The sequence below is a fragment of the Candida tropicalis genome, assembly GCF_000006335.3.
Source record: "Candida tropicalis MYA-3404 genomic scaffold supercont3.2, whole genome shotgun sequence".
Classification (NCBI taxonomy): domain Eukaryota; kingdom Fungi; phylum Ascomycota; class Pichiomycetes; order Serinales; family Debaryomycetaceae; genus Candida; species Candida tropicalis.
This window is the reverse complement of record NW_003020049.1, coordinates 1,632,473-1,649,709: the sequence shown is the minus strand read 5'-3', so window position 1 is coordinate 1,649,709 and position 17,237 is coordinate 1,632,473. Positions and strand designations below refer to the sequence as shown.

Genomic DNA, 17,237 nt, shown 5'->3' with positions numbered 1-17,237 from the left:
CTGGCAAGTTGGTGCGGGTTTGGACTCAATATCCCCGGATATCTTAAATTATACTTGAGAGACTCAAATGACTAAGCAACAAGCTTTCTCTGGTTCCGACATCTACAAATTTAACAGGATTAAGTAAAACCGTATCAAGAATATAAATAATAATGGGGTAAAATAAAACTAAAATTCTAAATATCAAATTATTTACTATATATATAAAAAGGGGGAAGATCGAATAAAAGTAAAAGAAGAAAGCAACATATAGAAACGTATAAACTACCAGATTGTATCATTTTGAAGTAATAATTTCAAATGAAATTGTCATAGTTAATTGGTATTCCTGTTAGTATTTGTAACTCCATAAAAGTTATCTATACAGGTAGTGAAAAATTCAAATATTTCTGAAGTATTATAAAACTTCAATAACGTTTAAACAGTAATGAAAAACAATTCTTTTTTTTTTTATTTTTCTATAACGCAATCATTAAACAATAAAATCACCTACTCATTACCAAAACCTAGCGTTTCTTCAATAGCAAACGTTAGTTTCAGTTTCAAAGTCTCATAATCAGTATATGGTGGTAAATCAACTCTATTGAAACATGTATGAGATTTAGGTAATTGGTTAGGTTCACCAGCTTTTTCAATAGTGAATCGTCTTGGACCATCACTACCTTGTAAATCTTTGAACCCATTGACAGGTATACGGGAAGTACCTGTTGTAAATTGTAATAATCTTGCCTTTTGTTCGGAATCCCATTCACCAATACATTTCCAGAACCATTGAATAACTTGATCACTTTCTTGGTATCCACGGTAATCAGTATGCTTCTTCCAATCTTCACAATCAATATCAGCCAAACCACCAATTAACAATTCCAATTCACGTTCATCAAAAACGTTAACCAATTCTTGAGGAATCAATTCATTGAAACCATCAATAAATGCCTTGAATTGCTCTTCCACACGTTTACTGATTCTCCATTCGGTTATCAATTCAACATATTCGTGTTTATTTTCTTCGGTAACTTCAATATCTCTGCCACCTGGTTTCAAATCAACTTCAACAATCTCACCAAATGACTCTTCTTCTGCACTGAATGTCAATTCCAAAATATCAGTAATATCATTGTCTAATATCCATTTCAATGATCTGTAAAATTCGGCATCAACACCTTCCATATCTTGTAAAACAACTTTCTTATGCAACATCATCTTATACAATGCACCAACAAAGAATGCATCTAAGAAACGTCTGTGGAAAACACCCAAACCGACAACACGACCAATGAACTTGAAGTAGTTCAAATGTTCTGGGTTGATACCGGAGTTTGGATTGATTTGTAAAGTATAATTGTCATGGGAAGAATATTCGAACAAACAATAGAATGGGTTAAACATATCATGGGATAACAAGAAGAAGAATTCACGAGAAACACCACCATAATCCAAACCTTCTTCACCATCGAACTTGATCATTAATCTCTTCTTCAAATCTTCTGGTGTTTGTCTCATGATTTCTTGGTATGAATCTTCAAAGATATGATCTCTTCTAACCTTGATATGACATTGTCCAGGCAAGATTCTCAATGCTGGTTGTGAACGGAAATAAATAACTTTTCTTCTGAAATCACGTTTGTATTGTGGAACGTTTTGGTCCAATGAAGATGGCAATCTTGGATCATCCCAAGTAGTGGTCTTGGTGTTATGATCAACGAAATATACACGGGCAGTATTTGTCAATCTCATTTCCCAACCAGAAGGCAATGGACCCAACTGACTAACAGGTTGTTGTTGAATTGTAGTGTTTTGACCATAAGTTCTAATATATTGTTGTCGTCTTGGATCAACCCAAGTTGTTGTTCTGGTATTGTGATCAACAAAATATGGTCTTCCTTCAGTTGTAAATCTTTGTTCCCATCCAGAAGGTAATTCACCCAACCCACTTGTGGTGGCACCAGAGGCAGCCATAGATACTGCAGCAGCTGGATTAACTGGTACATTTGAACCAGTAGCATTTACAGTAACATTACCGGTGGTCACCGAATTTCCAGTTGGAGTCGTTGGTAATGGTGAGTTTGGACCTTCTCCTGGCAATGTTCTACCACGATGTTGTCTTCTTTCAGCCTCAGTTTCAGTTTGTCGTTGTTGACCTCTTTCAGTTTCAGATTGATCTAATGTTGGACGTTGCCAAGTGGTGGTTCTTGAATTGTGGTCAACATAATATGTTCTACCAAAGTTATCGGTTCTACGTTCCCAACCTGGAGGTAATCTACCAAATTGATCTTCAAATGATGAATACTGTCTATGACTTGCCGATCCACCAGTAGAAGTGGCCGCAGCGGCAGCAGAACCAGTAATGTTTGAAGAAGCTGCCATAGATCCGTTAGTTACTCCGTTTGAAAAATCACCAACAGCAGATGCAGCAATAGTAGATCCATTCATGGCATTGCTGTGAATAGCTGCTGAAGAAGATGATGCACCGGTGTTTGGAGCACCTGTTGTGTTGCCATTTGAGTTGTTTCTATTGTGTGATATAACAACGATAATTTTACCAGAAACAGCCAAGTTTTCATTTGATTTTTTTAAATCTCTGGTGATGGTTTCTTCAGAATTGTTTAACGATAAATCAATAACATCACCAATTCTGACATTTATAACACCAAGAAAACCTTGATCCTTCTTTTTAAATTTCTTTTGATCAAATACTTGAATAACCAAGATAGAATCTTCCATTGCTTGAAAATTAAAAGTTTCGTTCCAATAAGGGTTCAATGTCTTTTTGGCAGTGACAGTGGTTTTGGTTTGAGATCCGTCAACGGTGATGACAGCAAATGGATCTGGTTGACGAAATACATCCCTTTTATATAATGACTCAGCAGCCACTACTTTAACATTGATAGTAGTACTCCCTGATGATGGATTAGGTGCCATAATTATACTGGGATATCAACTAAATAAATATATATATATATATGGTAGTCTTGAGGAGGTCAGGCACAAATGCTGGATAACAAAAATGTATGAATGAAATTAACAGGAAAAAAAAAAGGGAGAACGAAAAAAAAAAAAAAATAATAATGAAAATAAAAAAACGAAATTGAAAACGGATTAGAAATCTAAGAATGCTTTCAATGAAACAAGTGGTTAGTTGTCCGTGTTTTTTTTTCTTCTTGATAAAGTAACAGTATTGAATATATGAAGGGTGAAGTTGATAACAATGAAATCAAATATACACCTTATATATGATTGTGTAGATTAAAACAGATAAAAAAAAGTCACTGTTGTAAAATAGTGGTGGTAAAAAAAATGAACAATCAAATAAATGGATACTATGGGAAAGCAAAAAATGTTTGGAATTGTTGATTTTTTTTTTGTCCTTTTGCTTTTGCTTTTGCTTTTGCTTTTTGTCTCTCTCTCTCTAATTCTTCTGCTTGTTGTTGTGTGATGCAATTTTTCGTTCTTCTCGCAAACAGAATTGGGCAAAGCCAATTTTTTTTAGTGAACACACACTAAATTGAGAATCACTGCCACTATTCTCTACAATCCGATTAACCAATATGGTTTATATAAATTCGCCATTAAGGGAGGGGCACGAGAGAGAGAGAGAGGAAATTTCCTATATCTACTTTGATTAACAGATTGAGAGAATTATAATTAGTCCTGTTCTTCTTAATTCTTTGCAGAACCTAATATGTACATCATCATCCAGGAGAAATAGACAACAACATGTTCAACGTATCAAGTGAGATCAATTCGATTGGAGAAGTAATCGGGGGAAAATTGGTAAGTACACGATTAGCTGTTTTTTGAATTTGTAAACCATATTAGTCATATGGTTACATTTATGTGAATAATATATTACAATGAGAGGATTATTAATATGCGTATCCTTTTACAATTACGACGTATTCATTATAATCGACAATAAACTCCTATTTTAAACAATTAGGTTGTCTGAATATTTTATTTTGTTTTGTTTTGTCTATTCTTTTGCCTTCCAGGCTGGTTGTAACTTTTTTAATTTTTTTTTTTTTTCATTTGTCGGCTGGCCTGTATTACTATTTACTTGCATTTCCGATCCTAAATTTTCGGTTTTGTGCACTACGATTGATTCATATTCTGGTGATTACATAAAAATTCATTAATTTTGACTAATAACGTCAATCTATCTATTTATATACTTCATTAGAAACAATACATATACTTCTATAGTAATAACAAGTTATTATTATGATTATTGGTGTTGAGATTTAAATCGTGATTGAAACTAGGCACTAGCTTTTTAAAGTGATGAATAGGACTTTCATTACCAACTTCCGTAGCATTTGTTGATAAAGTCTCAGTGGAGTTGTTCACTTGACTTCTATTGGAGGACATACTTGACAAAGAAGAATATCTTTCATTTCTTGGTTTTGTAGTATTAAATGTGAATTCATCATCACTTTCAAAAGTGGAAGAAACCGATTTAGTTGGGCTATTGACCAAAGTATCATTGGAATGATTATGAATGGAAATAACACTGTTGTCTCCAATAGAGTTTGATGGACTGTGACTTGATTTGATAGGAATTGGTGTTGTAATTGCAGTTGGCTTTCTTGAAATAGTCAATGGCTTAACTAAACTGTCAGTAGAGTAGTTTTGTAAATCACCAACCAATGTATCATTAGAAATACCACAACTATTACTAATTTCACTTTGTATCAACAATTGTATGTCTTCTTCAGTGTAATAAAGCTTGTTGGTATTGATATTGACGTTAAATGATTCAGATATCTTATTGTGTACACCCAAGAAGGAGGAGCCATCAATTGACATAATCTTGGTATCAGCATCATCTTCAGTCTTAATGGAACACATAGAAACAATGTTTGAATTAGATGCTGGTAAAACAGTACCACATTGTCTTTGGTTTAATTTAGCCTCTAGAGCATTAGCTTTACCATTAAATTGAACACTATCAAAACCATCCTTCAAACCACATGAAATACTATTGGTATTAGATAAATCATTCAACGCCAAATCTGAAGACAAATCCCAATGGATAATATTACCATCTTTACCACCAGTGTACAAGTCATTTTCACTCCATTCAATGCTAGTGACAGTGTTGGTGTTATGACCGTCAAGTTCAGCAACAAATGACTCTTGCTTTCTAACATCCCATAATCGTACGACTCCATCCCCATGACCAGCAGCTAAGATATTTGTGTTTAATGGGTTCCATTTAACAACATGAGCAGACAATTTCTTGTAGGATTGATTCTTTTCAGAATGATCTGGGATATTAAATTTGCTATCTCTTAAATCAAATAATGAAACACCAAATCTACCACAGATAACAACAGAAGAAGAATTTGTATCTTGTAAAACATCAAAATTCTTAATACCAGCAACAGAAGTAATTGTAATAGGAGAAGGTCTAATTTGTTGTTCACAATTATTAATATCCCAGTAAAATAAAAAATCATTGTAAATAGACATTAAATTTTCATAATTATTTAAAAAATTCAAGTGTCGAATTGGTGATGCAGCAGATACGTCATCATAAGACCCTTTTTCTTTCAAATGCTTTCTGTGATTAAATCTCTTGCATATTTCAGCAGAATTACCAGATTCATCGTCGTCATCATAACTTTGACCATCTTCACCATTGAAAACATCACGTGTTGCTAATTTTGGAGTGGAAACTAAATGTGCATAACCTTTGTTGTTACCAGTCACCAAGTATCGTGTGTTATTGATCCATTTCATAGCATGGATATTTGGCAATGTGATAGTATGGTGGTGAATCAAGTGGTTGTTAAATAGGTTCAATTCATATATGTACAAGTTTGAATCTGTTTTAGCTGATGAAATGGCCATAATAGGATTGGATCCATGATTAGAATTAATACACATTGAAGTCAAATTCATACTTTGATCAGGTATTTTCCAATAGTTAGATTTAATATTAGTACGATTTAAAGAACATGATTGATTCAAAATAGCTGTGTCTTTTGGATTATAGTTGTTTAACAACCATGATGAATTGGAGTTTTGATAAATGGAAGAATTGGAATCTGTTAATGCTAAACTCTCAACACTTGAAATTGGAGACAAACTTGGACTGAATCTCTTAATGGCGTTTTGTCTGAACAATAAAGTAGGTTCGTAGTATTCTGACATTGTCAATATTAGGGATAAACAGTGAGGAACTAGTGGGAATTTGAACAAGAAAAAAAACAGGGGTCGTAGGGAAAGTGGCTTCTATTTATAATATGGAACAATTATGTTGAATTGCTTAAATTAAGAATTAATGAATGAGTGGTTGTAAGGGTATCTTTTGGAATGTTATAGTGAAACAATAAGTTGCTAAAAAATTCACAGTAATTATCAACACTTGGTAGTGAGGAAAAATAATAATAGATTTATGGGGAAGAAAAAAAAAAGGAATGTAAAAACGAATGGAAGTTTTATTAATAAAAAGAACTAACTTTGAATAAATTAAACAAAAAATTCAAATTAAAACCATATAAGGCTGTATTTATATAAAAATATAGAATATTCAAAAAAGTAAAAAAAAAAAAAAAAAACCTATCCCCCCAAAGGTTCCATTGATTAGTAAAGATTTAATCTTGATGTGCTGGTTGATGCTTCCAAATTGAGGTCTATTACTGCCAATTTTTCCGTTCGCGACTATTTTTTTTTTCTCTCCTAGATTTTGTGTTGCATGCACGCATTTTATTTGGGTTGTCAATTTGCAAGTAAGGTTAAATTTTGTGCGTTAATCATTTCACTTAACTAATTAATTAATTGCATTTGCTTCCCCCTTTTGAATTTTTTATTTTTTTTTACAACCAACATTATCTAAAAGATGAACGCAAAAATAATTCATGGAATTCACATTCATCAGTTTTTAATGCTGGATACCGTCATGCTGGCTCAACCAACCCGATTTAAGGAATCCTGTCTTACCATTTACTGGTTCAAATCGTGTTGTTGAAAAACTTTGATTGCAAGATCTACGTCATCAATCGGGTCATCGCTAATGCTCTAAATCAGTTTCAAATCAATTGAATGCTACTTGTTAAACTTCAGGCGACATCATTCTATGGGAATGTGTTTCTAAAAAAGAAAATCATAGCATCTTACCTGTACATGGTAAAGTTATGAATTTTCCGGTCATGCAACTATCTGTATGTTTATGTGTTTCTCCATTTCAGCTCATGTTGTCCATAAACTAACTCGTCGTTTACTTGATTTTACTCAATTAGTTCTTGTATTTAGCCTTGATGTTTTAGACTCTAAAAACTAGACTTTAAATATATCACTTTAAATTATTGAAATGGACTGCTAGTTTTTGTTTTTGTTATTGTTGTTGAGTTTTGTTTTTCTTTTTTGCAAAATTATAAATATCGACGTGTCTGTGATCGATTTTGTTTAATTAAAAACTAATGAGGACAAGTGATTTATCTGTACTGTATCACGCATTGTATAATTCAATTGAACCATTTGCTCCTTGCACTTCAGTTCACTTCACCTCTCCCCCTTTGGCGAAACTAGTTAGTATTTCGACATTAATTTGCAATACACTGCAATTGCAAGGGATGAAACGGAACGCAGAAGATCTAATTCAGAGGTAATTTGGCACATGACCTATGACCTTGACTACAACAGTTATTGCTCAAGAATTTTATAAATAAACTTCGTATTTCCGTATTGTACTGTACATAATTATACACGTTATCTATAAATAATTCCATCATCTCCCTCCCCCCCCCCCCCACACACACACACACACACAAAGGATAGACATGAATTATCTTCTCTTGTATATACATGGTTTCAACAACCATTCACCTTCAGCTTTCTCATTACGTTTATTTTCCAATTTTTCTAAATCAGTTTGATCATCTTCATCTTCAATAAACTTCTTTTTCTTTCTTTCCATTTTCAATTGACGTTCTTTTAAAATATCTGGAGGAGGTTTGAAAAACTCAAATCTAGTAAACATTTTATTGGAATTATCTGTCAGTTTATGGAAAAATCCAAATGCTTTTAATGAATTAACAAACTCTTCACCAATTTTTTCAGAATCCTTGGCAGTTGAAGATTCACCAAATCTAGATTTAATTTCAGCTATCCATAATTCACCTCTTGGTATTAAAATCCTCCATGCTTCTTTAATAAAATCCAAGAAATTAGTTCCCATTAAAGCCAAACAAAATATCACAACTGAACAAGATTCATCTGGAATTGGAACATTTTTAATATCAGCAACAGTAATTCTTTCATTGTGTTTTTTCAAATCAAAACTATGAACTAAAACTTCCAAATTCTTCTTTTTGTTTTTTTTATTATATTGATTGACAAATTTACTAACATCTAAACTTAATTTAGCTTCACCACATCCCATATCAGCAATAACAACTTGCTTGTTTTTCAATCCAGGTAATCCACCAGGAGCATTAACTGGTCTAGCCTTGGCTCTTGTTTTAATTTGATCAACAAATACGTCAACTGGATTTTCTGGCCATGATGCAACTTGTTGAGTAAATCCTTGATGATATTCATCAAATAAAGATGGAGTATCTTTGATCAATTTCAAGGCATCTTCTGAACTAATAGTATATAATTGTTCATTTATCCATCTAAATCTAGATCCAGATAATTTAGCCATCATTTTTTGTTGTAATGGAGTTAGTTTCTTACCAGAAAACAATGGTTTCACTGATTCTTCTCTCGATTCTTCAGATTTGGTTTTCTTTACTGGCTTTTTATCTTCATTATCTTCTTGTTTTCTCTTTTTATTCTTCAGTTTCTTATCTTTTGGCAGTTCTTCTGCAATTTGTTGTTCTTTTGGTTCTGGGACTTTAGATGCTTGTTCTTGTTCTATTTGTTCTTGTTCTTGAATTCTTTGAGCATTTTTTCTTTCTTTTCTCTTCTGGGTCTTACTTTTTTTATCAGGCAATCCACCTATTTCAATCTTTTTGGTCTTTAAATTCCAACCATTTGCTTCAAATAAAACCATTTTATATTGTTGTATGAATAGCGATGAGATGGATTATTGAATTTTTTTTTTTTCCTTCGTAATTTTTTTTTCTCCCCCTTCTTTTGCAAGGAGATGGGTCGAGCATACTGTTGAATTCTTATTAAACACTGATTGAACCTGATGGACAAGGAAGTAGACAGCTCTGTGGTGAGTTTACAATTATCACAATAGCATGATACCTCACTTTTCAAGCAAACTGAAAAGCTACATAAACTTGTTGTGGGTAATGACATTTCAGAACTCCATTCCCCTATAGAAGAGCCAATACAAACAAACAAGCAAACTCTCCGCCAAAAGAAAAGTAACACGATTTGCGTCACAAATTTTTTTTGTTTCTCTTATGAAATCAAAACAATACACCAATCGATCAACTTATCTCTCCACATATCACATTACACGGATTATGATAACACTATGAAAGATAATCGATTACTATATCCAAAAACCAAAATAGATTGGGGTCCAGGAGAAAATCATATATGTTTGAAAACACCATTTAAGAATTTCTATGTTATTGAATTATTTCATCAAGCTCCTACCTTTGATAAAACAATCCCTTTATTTATTTCCGACATTAATAATTCACCTAACTTATATGGAATCTACAATTATATAGCAGATCATTTACGTCATGTTGTTCTTGTTAATAACTATCCGGTTAATCAAATCAATATATTTGGGAAAATCGTGTATGAACAATATAAGGAAAAGGAATTCAATGGAGTTGAAGAATCATATGTTATTCTTGTAATATCCGATTTCATTGGAATAGATTCTAAAATTAGAGTTAGGTTATCCCAAGAACAATTTAAAGAAGTTGGACTTACGTTAGATAAGAAGAATTATGGTAAAATTGTGGAACTTGAAGGTGAAATTTACAATTGGTATGATTCTATTAATGTGAGTAAGAAACCAGATCGTGAACTTAAAGTTAGTAAAATAACGGTATTGTCTCATAGACCAGACGGATTGCATTTTGAATTTGAACAATGGAAGAAAAGAATGGAATTTCGAAAGAATAATTTGGTAGAACCATGGGTGTTTATTCCAACCCCACAACGTGAAAACAGAATTATTGATTATAAATTTACAGAGGATGATACAAAGAAGAAGCAACAACAACGGGATTTAGATTTGGGAGTTTATTCACTTAAAGAAATTGATAATGTACCCGTTGAAGAAGACAGTTTGCTTGTACATGCCATACATAAATCGGATTCAAGAATTAAACAGGATCTTCCTAGTCCATCATCCAATAAATTATCGTTGGTTAAATCAGTGGATAGAATTCATACTCAACGTTATATAAAACCCACTGATCTGGAAGACACTCCATTGAAAGTTGTCACTGATTTCCAATTAACTACTGAAATAATCAAATTTATAATTAAAAAAGGTTTCGTCAAGGTGAAATTATTAGATATTTATCGAGATCCACGAATATCGGAACTACTCACGAATTATACCAACTTACAGTTAGTAACGTTAGAAGCAATACCAAAGTTTAAGAACTTATCATTCAAGGACTATAAGTTAATTATATTTCACAGACAAAGACACAAACTACAGAAAAATCTTCAATTAATTACAATAAGTAAAACTCAACTGGTTCGACTGGTTTGTTTGAAAAACTTGTATTCAAGTGTTTTAAAAATTCTTAAATCATTAAAAAATTCCAAAACCACTTCTCCCTTTAATGTTATGGATTATTTGGACATGTTAAAAAATAAGAAATTACTATTAGGAGATATTAATTATAAATTAATGAACTATATAATTGAGTATATACTTGAAAATGTTTTATTTGATGATGATAATTGGCATTATGACACCAATTCAATATCTTGGTCTTATATAGCACCTGGTTAATGTACACGACTTTCTTTTCCAAGATTTCGGTTATCTGCGATTGATTTAATCCTTTTATTTTTTTTCTGCCGCTTGTTATCAAAAGTATAAATACCAAACGCAAAATCCTTCCCCCACGGTTTTATTCCAAAACCCTCTGACAGAAAAAGTGGTAAAATACACCAACCAATAATCATATATATATATTCAATAATTAATATGTCAGTGGCACCAATTACATGTCATATATTAGATACAACAAGAGGTAAACCAGCATCAAATGTAGTTGTACAATTATATCATATATCTTCAAATCCAAAAGATTTAGATAATTCATCAATTCCAATACATTTTGCAAGTTCAAAAACAGATTCTGATGGTAGAATTAAAAATTGGATATTTGATCCTAATCAAAATCTTGAAAATTTAGGTATTATTGAACAAAATTGGGATGATTTAAAACCAGGAATTTATAAAGTTAAATTTTTAACTGGGAAATATTTTTTAAATTTATCTAATGATAGAACATTTTTCCCATTTGTTGAAATTATTTTCATTATTGAAGATCCTCCTGATAATCATTATCATATTCCTTTGTTATTAAGTAATCATAGTTATACTACTTATCGTGGAAGTTAATTAGAATATATGTATGAAATTAGTTTTATTGAAAATAGAAATAAAAAAATAAATGTCTAATTAAAATATATATATATAATTTAAATACGGTGGTGGGAGAAAAAGAATATATAAAGATGGGAAGAAAAAAATAGATAATTAAATATTGTTACAAATTGTCTCTAGTAAAAATCTAGTAAAAAAAATGGGTATTGTTTTGGGAACTTTCATGAACCAACATCTCGTTACATTTATAATAATTCAATTCGTTCTTAATCTTGTTGATTTCTTTTGGATCATTTAACGAGTATTGTGTTACCGCCTTGTTGTATCTCTTATACATATCACTTGCAAATGTTTCATTGATAGAAATCTTATTGGAGAAAACAACATTTCGAGATCCTTTTTTACCACCATCAAGCATGGATTTTTTACCACTGCCACCTTTTCTACGTCTCTTTAAAATTGGTGCACTCTTACCATTTTCATCAACAGAAAATTCAATTTTAGATAAATCTTCAAATTTCTTCATATTAACTTCAATTGATTGATAATCTTTGAATTGACGAATATACTTCAAGTGTGGTGGTAAATTTCTCTTTTCATCATCAGTCAAATTGTTGAAAATGTAATGTAATTCTTGATTTTCAATAACAATAGATTCACCTTCTTGACTGAGATCATCATCAACAAGTACTGGGTCAATATCTTCATCAGTAATAGCAGCATTTGGACCACGAAGTATTTGTGGTGGTCCGACTAATGGTTGGTTAAATGAACTATCCACTGGAGTAGACACATCACCTTCAGAAGATGCCATAGAAATATCTGGGGCAGCAATACTGGCAGCTGCCATTAATTGCTCTCTAAACTTTTTAATCTCTGGGTTATTTTCTTCATCAATTGTGTACAGATTCTTGTCAATATGTGATTTGATAGCACCTTCATCCATAGTAGCCCAATACGCTTCGTTTCGAAGGAATGCCATATTTTCAGCATAATTTTCATCATTGATATTCACCGAATATCCTCCAATCGTATCTGTTCCGCCATTGTTATTGCCAAGATCATCATCCTTCAATTGTTGATCTTTTATTTGATCAATTGATAACTCATCATCTCTTAAAAATGGTTCATTCATACTACTTCTATTGGTAGAAATCTTGTGTATAAATACTGGAGGTGAAGTTGGTGTTAATTCACTTTCAAACTTTTCATCAAATGTAATCATCATTTCTTCCAACAATCCAGTTTCTTCCGGTTCAAAATCAGGTAATGATCCCAATTTAATAGATGGTGCAATTTCACTAAAAACAGAAATTCTGTTACTATTTGCATTAGCAGCAACTGGTGGTCCTAATTTGGATTGCTCAACAATTATTGGCAAATCAGTCAAATCTTGTTCATCTTTCTTGGTCTTCATAAATTTAAATATTTTTGAACCACTAGATCCTGATGATGACAATGATGTGGTAGAATTGGATTTATCCATTGTTTTCTCATGTGGATGTGGTTTAAACATTTTAAAGAATGATTTCAAGTTTGCACCACCTCCGTTTGCACCTTTCTTGGAATTATTGTTACTATCATCTCCGATTTTTGGACTGTGATAAACGTGACGTTTCATATTTGGTTCAGGTGATTGAGCCTGTGTCACCGGTGGTTGTGCAGATAAGTTTGGTGAAGATTTTTGAGCACCTTGTGTCTGAGAGTGAGGAGGAGGAGGTGGTGGTGGTGGTGGATGTGGAATAGGATTGTTGGTATCAATACGTGGTCTAGACGTGGGTGGAAGTGGTGCTGGTGCAGATGCTGGTGCAGATGCTGATACTGGTGCTGATGGGGCTACTCCAATTAGTTGATGGGTGGTATTTACAGCAACTCTCTCCTTGTCATGAATTTCAGGTGGTCTTCTTGAAGGTTCAAAACGGCGATGGTTTGTTGAAGTTTGGTGTTGTTTATCAGATGATGGTAATAAGGAATCGGAAATCTTTTGCGGCTTTTCCGGAGCCATCGTCGGTAATGACGAAGTTTTTTTAATTGTCTTCGCGTTATTTGGCGGTTCAAATTGTGGACCCATGGGTAACTTCTTATTTTGAATGCTTTCATCCTGCAACAACAACGAACGAATTGGTTTAGCTGATTTCTTCACTGGAGTGGTTGGCTCCTTTTCTTTCACTTGTTTATTCTTTTCCTCGAGTTCACGCATTTCCTGAGCTTGTTGTTCTTGTAAAGTTCTTGGTGTATCATACAAAACCAGCTTTGATGGACTTGGATCTCTTTCACCGTCATCATTCTTGAAAATCAGGTTTGGCGCAGCATCAAGAACTGGTGTGACTGGCTGTTCATTGACCTTTCTCTTAATTGGTTGTGTTTGAATTGCAATTGGTATAGTGAATTCTTCAGTCTCTTTCTTTTGACTGTGCTCAGAACCCTTTCTAGGAACTGCCGTATTCTCATGTTCTCTTGGCTTCTGCTCCACAGAGGCAGCAAGTTTTGATTCATCGGGATTTGATTTCTTCTTATCGGATTTATGTTCACCATCTTTTCTTGGTCTTCTCTTTTTTGGTCTACCTTTGACTCTCATACCTGGTGATTTCTCAATTGGCGGTGGAGGTGGTGGAGATTCAAGATTCTTTGGTGTGACAACCTCCTGAATTGGACTTCTCTTTGGTGTTGATGGACCAGGATTGGCAGGGGTATTGGTATTAGTTTGAGAATTATTAGCTGAGTTGATGAAAAAATCATTGGCAGAGGACGTAGATGATGCATTTCTGCTATGTTTTCTAATCTTCTTATTATTGACAATCATCACATCTCCTCTAGGAGGAATATCCGGTTGTGTATCATTCACAAACTTATTAAATGTAGTTGAATCAATGTCATAATACCTCGAACTTCTTGGTGTATCAGTCTTGGAATTAGTAGGAGATGACACAAATTTAATAGCCTGCTCATCAGTAACTTGAATAACATGCTCCTTTGGAGGCAAGTGCAGCTGATGAGTCATTTGGAACAGCTGGCGTTTCTCATTGATATGTTTCGTGTATTCCTCTTGTTCATTAGCCATTTTTTCACGTTCAAGTTGTTGTTGTTGCTGCTGATGGTGTTGTCTTGTTGGTGTAGTATTCAAGTTAGAAATAATCTCACTCAACTGATACAGCTCTGGAGATGATTCGTTAAAGTATTGCTCCACAAATGATTCAGTGTCTATTGTAGGCTCTGGTAACAAACTAATCTGACTCTTTCTATTACTAGTTCCGCCACTACTGCTAGAATTAGTACTACTGCTAGTGTCGGTATTCAGTCTCTCAAAATGTAATAATGATCGAGCACTTATACGAGGAGGACGGAAAGTATTAATATTATTCGGTGGAGTGATGATTGGTGTAGCAGTTTTCACAGAAGTTGGAGATGGTGGTGTCATTGTTGGAGTACCTTTAAATTCTTTAAAAACCTCCTTGTCTGGTGTACTAACTGGAGTTCTAAATATTTCTTCTTCACTCGACATCTCAGATGATCTTGATATATCTCTCAAGATAGGTTTCATTGGAGCACCTAATCTGTGGATACTTCCTGGGTTGGAGCTGTCATACAACGAGTTAGGTGAATCGGAACCAGAAGTGTTCGTTGCTCTTTGTTTGACAACTTCCAATGGGGCAATTGAATCATACATTGACGATGGAGTATGGCCGTATGTTGATGTTGATGTTGGAGTTTGACCATAGGCGGATGATGAAGGAGTGTTCTCATAAACTGATGATGGGGTATTCCCATAAGCTGGTGAGCTTGGTGAATCAGTACTAATTGCCGGATTCGGAGAAGACGAATTAGCTGACATCAGTTGTTGATTTTGTAAGTTTCTTGTTCTCAAAGCATGTTTTCTTTCACTTGGTGAAACAGAAGAGTTTGATTCCTCTCTGATTAAACGATGTGGTTCAGGTGTGTTTCTGTTGTCCCATGATGAATTTGCTGAATGGCCCGCACTTGAACTGCCAAAGTTTGAAGCCAGCATACTTTTGAAAGTCTCTTCACTTGTTTCATTCAACGTACTCAAAGCAGTGTCATCAGTGATTGTTTCTACTGGTTGGTTACATTCATCGGAGGATGAACCGGTACTATTTCGAATTTCATTGGACAATCTGTTATGGTCGTCACTTATAGATGTTGAAGGAGTATTGGTGGCTGATCGATTAACATTTGAATTGGAATTTTCGTCATCGTGATCGGCTAATAAATCAGATACATTAGAAGCATTTGAAGTTTGTGATGAAAAAGATGAGGTGTTGGAATACTGCTCGGTCTTGGTGATATTTTGTGATTGAAACTTGTGGGAATTCTTCAAACTTGTACTGCTGTTGCTGTTACGGTAATTTTCATAAGGAATCTTTGGGGAAGTATCTTCAAGGACAATATTTGTTGTGATATCGCCTTTACTATTTCTAATGTTCTGTACTAAACTCTGTTTGTTCATGAGCTTGATGTTCTGAATTGAAGCAGATTTAGGTAGGGAACTATGAGAATTATTGGAATGAATACTAGGAGCAACAACTGACCCAGCAGTTCCACTATTTGTTGACGAGTTTGAGGATGAGTGATTTGATTTAGGTGAATCAAGGGAAACGTTGGGATTTAATGGTGGTGGAACTGGACTGCTTGCTCCACTATCATTTGGGGAAATATCTTGTTGAAGTTTACTTGGCCTGTTTCTCTTGGCAGGGGTTGTTCTTGGTCGAAACACTTCACCATTTGGAAAATAGTAGACACCTTCCTTTGCATAGAATGCGCTTCCTGGGCTGTTATTATTACCAGCACCACTGCGTAAAGTTGAATCGTTGATAAGCTTTGGGGAAATCCCATTACTGTTGGGAAATTTCTTGGTTGGTTTCTTGACAAATTTACTATCCACAGCTATCAAATTATCAGTTGACAAATCATGACCTGAAATATTATTTTGTGATGACGTGGTGGTATTAGCGGTTGCTAGCGAAGTCATTGAATTTCTTCTTGATTGTGGGCCTGACATGGTTGGAATATATTGAAGAATTAAAAAATACGTCTAGGTGAACTGAAAAATAATTGGAAATCTAGGTACGATGATATATTTACTGTCTTGTATATGGGAAACTTTTGGGCATAAACTCGGAAATATATGAAAAAATAAAATTAGAATTAAAATAATTAAAAAATAACCAGGGTCTCCCGAATGAGATGAAGAAATATATCTATAATCACAAGTATCTAAGATGAAAAGGGGAGTATTATCCAATACAATCAAATAATTTTAAAAGTTATTATCCACTAACAAATTAATAATACTTGAGAATAATTTCTAAAATAAAATAAATAAACAATAATAATAATAATTGACTTCTCTTTCTTCCACTTGCTGATAAAAAAAATGTGTGAAATCTAGTAAATTGTTCTGTTATAAAGATAGCGAATGGATTGAGTTAAATATGATAAACAATGACTGTATTTGACCTGGCTGTTTGGGGTTTGTTTATATTCAATAAATAATAGACAACTTTCAAATGGGAAACAAAAAAAAGAAGCGGTTCTTGTTTTTCTTTTTTTTTTTGGTTGTGGTTTGGAAATTTATCAAGGGACGGGGGTAGAAAGGTAAAAAAAAATATGTTTGTGTGTGAATATTTTTTTTTCGTTTTCTTCTTATTTCTCTCTAGTAGTAAAGCCTGTGTGTGTGTGTGTATTCTTGGTCGCTTCGGGATGGTTGTATGTTGTTAGCTTTGTG

General features: G+C 33.5%; 6 protein-coding genes across 6 annotated transcripts; 2 read left to right on the top strand and 4 right to left on the bottom strand. All coding sequences in view use genetic code 12, as the record gives it.

Moving 5' to 3' along the window:
- Positions 1–489: 489 nt before the first annotated feature.
- Positions 490–2,922, bottom strand: RSP5 (NEDD4 family E3 ubiquitin-protein ligase; the record flags this gene model as incomplete). The annotated part of the gene is made up of 1 exon (XM_002547491.1): positions 490–2,922. The coding sequence occupies one exon, from the start codon at positions 2,920–2,922 to the stop codon at positions 490–492; it is 2,433 nt and encodes an 810-aa protein (XP_002547537.1).
- Positions 2,923–4,197: 1,275 nt separating this feature from the next.
- Positions 4,198–6,156, bottom strand: DSE1 (Dse1p; the record flags this gene model as incomplete). The annotated part of the gene is made up of 1 exon (XM_002547490.1): positions 4,198–6,156. The coding sequence occupies one exon, from the start codon at positions 6,154–6,156 to the stop codon at positions 4,198–4,200; it is 1,959 nt and encodes a 652-aa protein (XP_002547536.1).
- A 1,633-nt stretch (positions 6,157–7,789) lies between these two features.
- On the bottom strand, positions 7,790–9,001 carry RRP8 (25S rRNA (adenine645-N1)-methyltransferase; the record flags this gene model as incomplete). The annotated part of the gene is made up of 1 exon (XM_002547489.1): positions 7,790–9,001. One exon carries the CDS (start codon positions 8,999–9,001, stop codon positions 7,790–7,792), a length of 1,212 nt encoding a protein of 403 aa, XP_002547535.1.
- Positions 9,002–9,436: 435 nt separating this feature from the next.
- Positions 9,437–10,891, top strand: STN1 (Stn1p; the record flags this gene model as incomplete). The annotated part of the gene is made up of 1 exon (XM_002547488.1): positions 9,437–10,891. One exon carries the CDS (start codon positions 9,437–9,439, stop codon positions 10,889–10,891), a length of 1,455 nt encoding a protein of 484 aa, XP_002547534.1.
- A 198-nt stretch (positions 10,892–11,089) lies between these two features.
- Positions 11,090–11,509, top strand: CTRG_01840 (uncharacterized protein; the record flags this gene model as incomplete). The annotated part of the gene is made up of 1 exon (XM_002547487.1): positions 11,090–11,509. The coding sequence occupies one exon, from the start codon at positions 11,090–11,092 to the stop codon at positions 11,507–11,509; it is 420 nt and encodes a 139-aa protein (XP_002547533.1).
- Positions 11,510–11,681: 172 nt separating this feature from the next.
- Positions 11,682–16,511, bottom strand: CTRG_01839 (uncharacterized protein; the record flags this gene model as incomplete). Its single annotated transcript, XM_002547486.1, has 1 exon — positions 11,682–16,511. The coding sequence occupies one exon, from the start codon at positions 16,509–16,511 to the stop codon at positions 11,682–11,684; it is 4,830 nt and encodes a 1,609-aa protein (XP_002547532.1).
- Between the last annotated feature and the right edge of the window lie 726 nt (positions 16,512–17,237).